Source organism: Pristis pectinata, chromosome 9, assembly GCF_009764475.1.
Source record: "Pristis pectinata isolate sPriPec2 chromosome 9, sPriPec2.1.pri, whole genome shotgun sequence".
In the NCBI taxonomy this organism is placed as follows: Eukaryota; Metazoa; Chordata; class Chondrichthyes; order Rhinopristiformes; family Pristidae; genus Pristis; species Pristis pectinata.
In genome coordinates, this window is record NC_067413.1 from 6544897 (window position 1) to 6557157 (window position 12261).

Consider the following 12261-nt stretch of genomic DNA (forward strand, 5'->3'; position numbering starts at 1 on the left):
GAAGACTGTGACCATTCAGCTTATGTAAGCCCCTCATGATTTTATGAACCTCTATAACATCACCCCTCAGCCTCCTAAGCTTCAGGGAAAAAAGTCCAAGCCTGTCGAGCATCTCCTTATAACTTAAGTCCTCCAGTCCTGAACATCCCTGTGAATCTTTCCTGTACCCGTTCTAGTTTAATGACAACCTTCCTATCAGTAGGCAACCAGAACAGCATACAATACTCTGTGTGGTCACACTAACGACTTGTACAGTTGTAACATGACATCCCGACTTCGACACTCAATGCCCTGACTGATGAAGGCAAGCATGCCAAACGCCTCCTTCACCACCCTGTCTACCTGTGTTGCCACTTTCAGGGAACTATGTACTTGTTTGCATAGGTCTCTCTGTTCTACAACGCTCTCCAGGGCCCTGCTATTTACTGCACAAGTCCTGCCCTGGTTTAACTTACTGTATCAAAGTGCAACATCTTTCACTTGTCCAAGTTAAATTCCATCTGCCATTCTTTGGCCCGCTTCCCCAGTTGATCTAGATCCTATTGTAATCTTTGATACCTTCTTCACTGCCCACTTGGGTCACAGTCTTGGAATAAGTAGATTAGGAGAAATGGGGAGTGTGAAGCTTTGGAGTAATCTACCTCAGAGAGCTGTGGACGTTCACTCATTGAGTGCAAGATGGAGAATGATCAATAATTGAATATTGAAAGAATATGGGGATCGGGCAGGATTGTGGACTTCAGGCACAGAATCGGCCTCGATCTCATCAACAGGCTTAGCAGGAACAAGGGGCCAAGTGGGTAATTCATGCACCTATCCCATACGTATTGTGTGCACCCAACATCGCGCAACCCTTCCAAATAACCTAAACTAAACAGAGAAAGCTCGAGAAACTCATCAGGTCAGGCAGCATTTGTGGAGAGAGAAACAGCATTCATGTTTCGGGTCAATGGCCTTTGATCAGGTCTGCAGAAAGACAGATGTCAAACATGCTCTAACTTGCGGAGGAGAGGGACAGGTAGACAGAACAACGAGACTCTCTGTGATAGGGTGCAGACCAAGAGAAGTCTGCCTCTTCATTGTTTTGAAACAACAACTGGCTGTAAATCATCTTGAAGCATCTTTATATCATGAAATGTACAATGTAAAAGTGTCTTCCTTTCCAGATGTTTATCTGCCCTCTGAAGAACCTCCCCACATCACTGAAAACAAGGGGCGATCTCTAAAATGTCCCAAACCTCATTCCCAGCTCCTCTGGATAATTCAAACCTAAAAAAAATTTATACTAAAATTTTAGTGTAGATTATGGAGCCAATGGTGCAAGAATGCTATGTAAATGCTGGCTTCATCTCCCAAATTCTTTGTCACCATAGCAACCGCAATCAGTGAGGGTAGGCAGCAACACCTCCGGCACGATTATTCTCAACACTGGTGCCCCACAAGGCTGTGTCCTCAGCCCTCTACTCTACTCCCTATATGCTCATGACTGCATGGCCAAATTCTGCTCTAACTCCATCTACAAATTTGCAGATGATACCACTGTAGTGGGCCATACCTCAAACAACGATGAGTCAGGGTACAGGAAGGAGATAGAGAGCTTAGTGACATGGTGTCATGACAACAACCTTTCCCTCAATGTCAGCAAAACAAAAGAGCTGCTCATTCACTTCAGGAAAGGGGGCGGTGTACATGCACCAGTCTGCATCAATGGTGCTGAGGTCAAGAGGGTTGAGAGCCTCAAGTTCCCAGGAGTGAACATCACCAATAGACTGTCCTGGTCCAAACCGGTGGACGTCTCGAACAAGAAAGTTCACCAGTGCCTCTACTTCCTCAGGAGGCTAAACAAGTTTGGTATGTCCCTTTTGACACCAACTTTTATCGATGCACCATTGAAGGCATCCTATCTGGATGCATCACAGCTTGAAAGGCAAGTGCTCTGCTTGGGACTGCAAGAAACTGCAGAGAGTTGTGGACACAGCCCAGCACATCACGGAAACCAGCCTCCCCTCCATGGACTCTGTCTTTACCTCTCGCTGCCTTGGCAAAGCAGCCAGCATAATCAAAGACCCCACCCACCCGGATCATTCTCTCTTCTTCCCTCTCCCATCAGGCAGAAGATACAGGAGCCTGAGGGCACACCCCCAGGCTCAAGGACAGTTTCTATCCCACTGTGATAAGACTATTGAACGGTTCCCTTATACAATGAGATGGAGTCTTGACCTCACAATCCGCCTTGTTATGACCTTGCACCTTATTGTCTACCTGCACTGCACTTCCTCTGTAGCTGTGACACTCTACTCTGTATTTTGTTATTGTTTTTACCCTGCACTACCTCACTGCACTGTGTAATGAATTGATCTGTATGAACGGTATGCAAGACAAGTTTTTCACTGTACCTCGGTACAAGTGACAATAATAAGGCAATACCAATACCTACCAGAGGAAAGTGCTTCCCAATTTAATTTGGGCCAGTGGTGAGGAACACTACAATTTAACAACAAGAAAAGGTAATCTTTCCCTGAGGCAATCCACCCGACCAGCATCACCTTTGAAACAACCGACAGATTAAAACTGTGGCCCGATTTCTCTGGGACCACAAAGCCTACCTGGTGCATTAACTTCTCCGGAGGTACAACCGTAACATTTATATAACCGCAGCATGTTTCGATCACAATTTGTCTATGGGCAGCAGGGGTAGATCCGAGTGAGGAAAGGAGGGAGCTGTCTCGATTCCGTGCCTTTTACAATCTCAGGATGTCCAAAACGCAAACGCCAGAAGACACACAGCAAGATCCCACCAGCCACAGTACCATAATGGCCAGATATATTAATTTTATTTTTCAGTGACCATCAGATAAAGTACTGCCCAGAACACAGGGATGAACTCTCCTGCGAAATATCACCACGGGGTCCTTTTCACCCATGGGGGCTCAGTTTCATGTGTCCTTAACTGGCACAGCCAAATTCTCATTGTAAGTATTCCTGTCAACTCTAAGGTTGGGACATTTTACTGAGTTAAGTACAAGTCACGGTGTTTAATCTGACCGACAAGCCACATTGGCATCTTGAGGAGGGGAGAGGGAGGGATCAGTTGCCTGTGCAGAGGATTGTTGGGGCAATTAAAATCCAATTGCAAGGCGTAAACCTCCATGTGACTCCCAGTCAGTCTGTTTCAGTCTCATAGAACATAACAGCACAGTACAGGCCCTTCAGCCCACAATGTTGTGCCGACATTTTATCCTGCTCTAAGATCTATCTAACCCTTCCCTCCCACATAGCTCCCCATTTCTCTATCATTCATGTGTCTATCTAAGAGTCTCTTAAATGTCCCTAATATATCTGCCCCCACAACATCTGCCAGCAGTGCGACCCCACACCCACCACTCTCTGTGTAAAAAACTTACCCCTGACATCCCCCTTATACCTTCCTCCAATCACCTTAAAATTATGTCTCCTCATGTTAGCCATTGTCGCCCTGGGAAAAACTCTCTGACTATCCACTCAATCTATGCCTCTTATCATCTTGTACATCTCTATCAAAGTCACCTCACTCTCCAAAAAGAAAAGCCCTAGCTCGCTCAACCTATCCTCATAAGACATGCTCTCCAATCCAGGCAGCATCCTGGTAAATCTCCTCTGCACCCTCTCTAAAGCTTCCACATCCTTCCCATAATGAGGCGACCAGAACTGAACACAATACTCCAAGTGTGGTCTGACCAGAGTTCTATAGAACTGCAACATTACCTCGCGGCTCTTGACCTCATCTACAACTGTGCCTGGACTCTTTGGACACTGGGTATATTCACTGTTATGGTTCATACAGCACAGAAACAGGCCCTTCGGCCCACTGGGTCAGTGTTAACCATCAACCGCCCATTTGTACTAATCATTCACTAATCCCATTTTATTTTCCCCACATTCCCATCAATCCCTCCCAGATTCTACCACGAGGCAAGTTACAGCAGCCAGTTAACCTACCACACATCTTTGGGATGTGGGAGGAAACCCGCACGGTCACAGGGGGAACGCGCAAACTCCACACAGACAGCGCCGGAGGTCGGGATCGAACCCAGGCTGTTGAAGCAGCTGTTTTTCAGCCACGTGACCCATGGGCTGACTGAATATTTGCTCGCTGCTCTGTAATTCCAGAAAATACCAACACCTTGACAGAGTTCTGATTGGAAGCATTGGAATTTCATTGGGACGGAATATGTGTTCCAGGATCTAAGGCAGTCGGGGACCAAAAACAGATGAAGAACCATTGGAACGCAGTCAGGATGGTAGGTTTCCTTTAAACTCATTTACAGGATGTGGGCAAAATTGCATCCTCCTAGTTACATGTGAGACAAGCATCTCCAAAGAATCAAAAGGTGAGACAGCACAGAAGCAGGCTCTTCGTCTCACCAAGTCTACAATGACCATCAAGCACCCACCTATACACTAACCCTACCCCAACTCATTTTGATCTCCCCCACATTCCCATCAATTTCCCTCTAGTTTTTTCCATTCATTTTAGTAGCCAGCACTTACGTAGTGTGGTCACATCATTGGCTTCATAATCTACACTGAAATGTTAATATTAATGTTTACAGCGGCCAACTTACCTACCAAGCTGCACATCTTTTGAGATGTGGGAAGAAACTGGAGCTCCTGAAGGAAACCCACATGGTCACAGCGAGAACATGCAAAGTCCATACAGCACCAGAGGTCAGATCCAACCCTGGTCGCTGGAGCTTTGAGGCAGCAGCTCGACGAGCTGCACCGCTGTGCCCTACTTCTTGTTAGCAAGTGTGAGAGCCTTAGTGAACCAGAGAGGTTTGTTCTGACAATCCGGTCACGTTTACTGATGCCAGCTTTTCAAATCCAGAATTTTTTAAATTAAATAAATAATGAGAATGTTCCCCAGATAATATGATGGGGTCACGACCTCAAAACAAGGAGCAGGGATGTGGAGAAATGTGTTCACTCAGAGGATGGTGACTTTGGATTCCTCCATCCACACACTACGACTATCCATCATTCACAAATCTCTGGGACTACTGGATTGCTTTTATTGGTATTGGCTTATTATTGTCACTTGTACTGAGGTACAGTGAAAAACTTCTCTTGCATACCAATCGTACAGGTCAATTCATTACACAGTGCAAGCAGCTTGCAACGAGTCGCCACGCTCCAGCGCCATTTTACACAGGGTTAGTGCAGACTCAATGGGTTCAATGGCCTCCTTCCATGTTGTAACCATTCTGTGAAGCTAGTTGGCCCATTGAACCTATACCAGCTCTCAGTGGCACAACCTGTCAGTCCCATTCCCCTGCTCTTTCCTCAAACTATTCTCTCAAGTGCCTACCCAATTCCTTATTGAAAGGCTTGTGACCATCTTCTCCCACCTCCCCACACAGAGTAAAAAAGAAAGCTTCTCCTCACCTTCTCTTGCAATTTTGCCCCCAGCTTTTAAACCTATATCCACTGATTCTTAAACCTATCGGGAAGAACTTCCCTCTGTCTCCTTAACCCAACTCTTCGTGGTCAGGTACACCTCTTGACCCCAAAGTATCTCAAAGGGGACACAATGGTAAGGTGAGGTGATTCATAGAGTCATGCAGCACGGAAACAGGTCCAAGTGGTCTATGCCAACCAAGATGCCCATCTAAGCTAGTCCCATTTGCCTGCGTTTGACCCATATCCCTCTAAACCTTTCCTATCCATGTACCTATCCAAGCGTCTTTTAAATGTTGTTATTGATGAGATGGACTTATACGATGAGATGGACTCTTGACCTCACAATCTACCTTGTTGTGACCTTGCACCTTATTGTTTACCTGCAATGCACTTTCTCTGTAGCTGTGACACTTTAGTCTGCATTCTGTTATTGTTTTTACCCTGTACTACCTCAATGCACTGTGTAATGAATTGATCTGTACGAACGGTATGCAAGACAAGTTTTTCATTGTACCTTGGTACAAGTGACAATAATAACCCAATACTGTACCTGCCTCATCCACTTCCTCTGGCAGCTCGTTCCACATACCCAGCTTCTCCGTGTGGAAAAGCTGCCCCTCATGTTCCTATTAAATCTTTCCCCTCTCACCTTAAACCTACGCTCTCTCGTTCTTGATTCCCCAACACTGGTGATTTCCCAAACAGGCAGCAGGTCATCCTTACCAATAACAGACACGCATCCCAAGGGAGCAACCAGAGTAGCCGGAGCAAATCCGTAGGCAGCAAAGTTCCCCAGCTCACCCAATCCCATCAGGAAGATTCCACACCACCATAGCTTGCTCTTGTAATAAGGTGTTAGACTTTCTTGACATAATAATCGGACATGTGTATATTTCTGTGGCAGAGGAAACAAAAATTGTGGGATTACTGACAAGAAAACACCTTGACAACATTAACAAGTCTGTCAGCAAATTAAATACTCTTCTTGTCATGTGAAAATATTCAATAAATACTTCTTTAAGCATTAGATAAAAAGGAAAATTTCACAATGCAATTAAACTGTATGGAATTTTTCCAACACACGGAATAGGGGAGCATCCGAGCATGATAGAGTCTGCCGGCCGTATTCTCCCTCCCCCCCGTCCCGGTCCTCCACTCCCAGGACACAACCACTGCTTCCATCTGCTCTCTGGAGTTCTGTGTGCAGTTCCGGTCGCCCTGTTTCAGCAAGGATGTGGAGGCTTTGGAGAGGGTGCAGAAGGGGTTCATCACGATGCTGCCTGGATTAGAGAGTATTAGCTGAAAAGAGAGGTAGGACAAACTTGGATTGTTTTCTCTGGAGGGTCAGGGGTTGAGGGGAGACCTGACAGAGGTTTATAAAATTATGAGAGGCATAGATAGGTAGACAGTCAGAGCCTTTTTCCCCATTGTGGAAATGTCAAATACTAGAAGACATGCATTTAAGTGAGGGGGGACAATTTAAAGGAGATGTAAAACACGACGATGCTGGAGGAACTCAGCAGGCCAGGCAGCACCTGTGGAGAAAAGCAGGCGGTCAACGTTTCAGGTCAGGACCCTTCTTCAGGACAGGGAGATGTGCGGGGTAAGTTTTTTTTTTACACGAAGATTGATGGTGCCTGGAATTCACTGCCAGGGGTGATGGTGGAAGCAGACACGATAGTGATGGTTAAGAGGCATTTAAATAGACAGGGAGTGGATTATACGCAAGCAGAAGAGATTTAGTTTAATTTGGCATCATGGTTGGCACAGACATCGTGGGCCGAAGGGCCTGTTCCTGTGCTGTACTGTTCTATATTGATGCACCATTTTGTTAGTCTTATTTTGGTATGAATAACTAAGCTAATTAATTAATGATTGTGAACCCTGCCTACATCTCATCTGCAGCTCAGTTGGTACCACACTAGCATCCAAGTCAGAAGGTTGTGGGTTCAAGTCCCACCCCAGAGACTTGAGCACAGATTTCGGGATGACAATCTAACGCTGGACTGTGGGAATGCTGCACAGTCGGAGGTGCTGAATTTTGTCAGCTGCCTAGACTGACCTCTCAGGTGGATATAAACAATCCCACGTTTCTGAAGAGGAGCTCTTCCTGGTATCTTGGCAGATCCCTCAATCAACATCAATAAAACCGACTGACAATTCCTTCCCCCCTTCAGATCCTGCTTGACCTGCTGAGTTCCTCCAGCAGATTGCTTGTTGCTCTAGATTCGAGCACCTGCAGTCTCTTTGTGTCTCAATAAAACCGAGTGCACGGTAGTGTAGTGGTTAGCGTAACACTATTACCGCGCCAGCAACCCGGGTTCGATTCCGGCCGCTGTCTGTAAGGAGTTTGTACGTTCTCCCCGTGTTTGTGTGGGTTTCCTCCGGGTGCTCCGGTTTCCTCCCACATTCCAAAGACGTGCGGATTAGGAAGTTGTGGGCATGCTATGTTGCCACCGGAAGCGTGGCGACACTTGTGGGCTGCCCCCAGAACACCCTTCGCAAAACGTATTTCACTGTGTGTTTCGAAGAACATGTGACTAATAAAGATATCTTATCTCATCTGCTATTGTGACATTGCTGTTGGAGATGGCTGTGGGGGAATTGGCTGTTGAGTTCGCTGCATCACGAGTAATGCGTCAAAAGTCTTCTATTGGTTGCAAAGCATTTTGTAATAATGTGAAAGGTGCTACACAAATGCAGGTCTTTCTTTTCTTTCAGTGGAATCCCTGACACAGCAAGGACTTTGACTCATAACTTGGCTCCTCCACAAGACTTTAATACACCAGTATGTGGACTTCATGCAAGGCTCATCTCTTAAACAAAACTTAAACAAAAATTCCTTCTATTCAAAGTATATCCTTTCTTAGGTAGGGAGCGCAGATCTGCACACAATATTCTAGTTTCACATTATAATAGGAGCAAGGCATCTCTACCCATATTCAAATCCTCTTGCAATAGAGGCCTTCCTGCTTGCTGAACCTGATTGCTATGAGGAGGTATCCCACGGCAACACAATCATGATTGGTTGGCACCATAAACCTTGGTGGTTGCATATTTAAATAGGAGATCAAGGGAGGTGAAATCTTTCACGAGCTAGAAAAACCCAGCATGCTTGGATTACCTTATGTTCAAGAGAAACTATTTTGGAATGTCAGGAGATTCCAGGTGCAAGGGTGGAGACGAAAATCACTCCACTCTGCCTGTTTATTCACTTTAATAAACAGACTGGTTAAATGTCGCCACACCCATACATAGGTTCAAACCAATCTCCCCAAACAAACATAGTTACATACTGTCACAATCATTTCCCGGCTAATCCTTAGCACCACAACCTTCTGGAATTCCTCAGATATTTTTTATTAACTTATTAAAGGACTGAACGATTCTCACTTTTAGCTTATAATTGATGTTTTTGCTTGGAAAACTACTCAAAGGACGAACAAAATCCCGGAAGAGAATGAAGTTCCAATGAAGCATAAGCTGTTCCAGTTAATACTCTGGCAGAAGATTTTCCCAAACAGCTGAGTTGGGTCCATTCTGTAGAGCTCAGGAGGATGGAACGTGAACACATTAAAATATTTAAAATGTCTTTCAGGGATGGATAGGACCAATGCTGAGAGGTTCCTTGACTGGTTGAAGAGATTAGAACCAGAAGTAATAGGGAATATTTAGGACTGAGATGAGGAGAAATCTCTTCCCTCAGAACGTTGTAAACCTTTAGGATTATCCAGCTTCGAGGGCTTCAAGGAGACTGCATCAGTTTGCTTTTGGATTTGTAGATTGACTGATATGGGGATTGGGTTGCGAAGGAGTAGAAGTTTGGCCATGATCTTAAGAAACAGCAAAGCAAACTCAAGAACGGGGGCGGTGCACGGTTGACCTCCAAGTCCATTTTGGACGTTCTTAATTGCCATAAACGAGCAAGGGCAGACACCCCCCTTAACCAACACTGGGTGTCGGGTGAACTTTGTGGTGTTGTCCAGAGTAGAAGCAAGGTTTAGAAGGGACACAGAGCAGGTATCTGACAGCGAGACACTGCGCTGGGGATTTGGATATGCTTCCCATGAAGCTTTGCTAAAGCTCACTGGGTTACATCTAAAACAATAGAAAGAGGCTTCATGCAAGCAAAGAGCTTCCAAAATATTCGAGGCAGCCTTTAAAAGTGGTGAGACACTGAACACTGAACCTACTGAATATTGAAAGGCCTGGATAGAGTGGATGTGGAGAGGATGTTTCCAGTAGGGGGAGAGTCTAGGACCAGAGGGCACAGCCTCAGAATAGAAGGACGTCTCTTTAGAACAGGGATGAGGAGGAATTTCTTTAGCCAGAGGGTGGTGAATCTGTGGAATTCATTGCCACAGACGGCTGTGGAGGCCAAGTTATTGGGTATATTTAAAGTAGTTGGTAGGTTCTTGATTAGCAAGGGCGCCAAAGGTTACAGGGAGAAGGCAGGAGAATGGGGTTGAGAGGGAAAAATAAAATCAGCCATGATCGAATAGCAGAGCAGACTTGATGGACCGAATGGCCTAATTCTGCTCCTATATTTCATGGTCTAAGAGTGAGAGATTTTACATTGAATATAAAGCTAAGAAATTCACACAGAGGGTTTTAAGTGCCTTTTAATTGTACCTGCCTCTACCACTTCCTCTGGCAGCTCGTTCCACATATCCACGACTCTCTGTATGAAAAAGTTGCCCCTCCTGTCCTCATTAAGTCTTTCCCCTCTCACCTTAAATCCATGCCTAGGTTTAGACTCCCCTACCCTGGGAAAAAGACTGTGTCCATCCATATCTATGTCCCTCATGACTTCATACACCTGTTTATACCAATCTTTATATCAATTCGTTTAGTCCTGAGTGGGTTAACTTTTGGTCGAAGAATCAAAAGAATAGAAAATAATTTCTATATAAGATCTAATCAGTTTAGTGAGTCACAGAGTTACACAGCACGGAAACCGGACCTTTGGCCCAACCGGTCCATGCCGACCAAGATACCCCATGCAAGCTAGTCCCATTTGCCAGCATTTGGCCCATAACCTTCTAAACCTTTCCTATCCATGTACCTGTCCAACTGTCTTTTAAAAGTTATGATTGTACCTGCCTCAACCACTTCTTCTTGCAGCTCATTCCACGTACATACCAGTCTTTGTGAAAAAAAGTTGCCCCTCAAGTTCCTGTTAAATCTCTCCCCTCTCACCTTCAACCTATGCCCTCTCATTCTTGGTTCTCTGAGCCTGCAAAAATGACTGTGCACATTCACCCTATCTATACCACCATGATTTTATGCACCTCCATAAGATCACCTCTCAGTCTCCTACACTCTAAGGAATAAAGTTCTAACCTGCCCAACTTCTCCCTATAACTCAGTCCCTCGAATCCAGGCAACATCCTTGTAAATCTTTTCTAGAGTCTTTCCAGTTTAAAACCTTCCCAGTTTTCAGTTACTTTCCAGTTGCTGAAAGGATAGAACTTGTTACATGACATAATTCAAGGGTGCAGACAAGAGAGAGGGTCATCTTTGGTTGGATGAGCAATTGGAAAGCTCTACCCGGGTCACAAGCCAAATCGACCAACTACTGCTCTCCTTGGCAGGGTATTTTCCCTTATAATCATTTGTTTCACACGTGAAATAGTGGGAGTGATAGCTTGGGATTTGAGAAGAGGAGTAGATTTTTGCAGGCTTCAGGGGCTCTTCATCTTTCACCAGACTCTAGGAGAAGAAACTGTTGTCATTTTAATTTCAGATCCTCTAACCATTCCAATGCAAATATAACTGCAGGTTGTCACCCTGAAACTTGTATGGGGGGCAGGATGTTATTCCATGCCTCATGGTTTGATCAGGGTTTGCACAGTCATAGCTGGGTGAAGGTTTAAGGTGCCACCTCTGCATCAGGTGGCCACATCAGCCGTGTTCAGGGTTGTCCATGTGCTCTACTGCAGCTTGAGCGTCAGTTGGTGAGGTGTAGGGTCGGACACGAAGTGTTTGAGAAGGTTGAAGACGGTGTAACCATCCTATAGGATGCTTAACTTAGAACTGCTGGGTGTTGTAGGTAGGAAAATCTTGTACAATCTCTACAATTCCATGCAAAGTGATTTTACACTGTGTAATGAATTGAGCTGTCCGAACGGTATGCAAGACATGTTTTTCACTGTACCTCAGTACGTGACAATAATAAACCAATACCAATACTTATAAAGACAAATAAGGAGGCCATTCAGCCCAGCAAGTTCCATGCCAGTTCCCCGCAGAGCAATCCCATTCCCCCTCCTTATTTCCCTGTATCCCTGCAACTCATACTCACTCAATTCCCCTTTGATTTGCCACCTACCTACACTAAGGGGTAACTCACGGGAGACAATTAACCTCCTCAAATGTAGCTGGGGTTGGGAGGAAACCAGAGCACTGAAGGGAGAGTCAAGCAATTTTTATCTCCAAGGTCTTGTCCTGTTTATTGTACATGTCTGAATCCTGAAGCATGTTGGATTGAATGGCCCAGGGCCATGATCACTGAAACCCTCACTTGTAGAATAAAGCAAGAAGAATGCAGAGTTCTGTATGAGAAGCCTTGGGTCAACACACTCACACACTCCTCCCACTGGTCCCCTCCCCCCGCTGTTCCCATCTGTCCTCCCCACCTCCCTTATTTGGTTCCAGGCTCCCTTTCCTATCTGCAGCCCCTTGTCTCCTCCACCTATCACCTCTCAGCCTCTGCCGCTATTTCCCTTCTCCCCTCCTCCATCTGCCAATCACCCCCTCCTCACCAGGATCCACCTATCACCTGCCAGCTCTTGCTCCTCCCCTTCTTTTTATATAGACCAC

The 12261-nt window shown here is 45.5% G+C and overlaps 1 protein-coding gene across 2 annotated transcripts in view; it reads right to left on the reverse strand.

Annotated features, from left to right (window-relative positions):
• The window catches only part of LOC127574473 (NIPA-like protein 2), an 83062-nt gene that overhangs the window by 31761 nt on the left and 39040 nt on the right, over positions 1-12261 (reverse strand). For both annotated transcript variants that reach the window (XM_052023501.1, XM_052023500.1), the window contains exon 3: positions 6163-6334. In XM_052023501.1, the coding sequence (XP_051879461.1) occupies positions 6163-6334 (172 nt within the window). The remainder of the gene's footprint in view (positions 1-6162; positions 6335-12261) is intronic.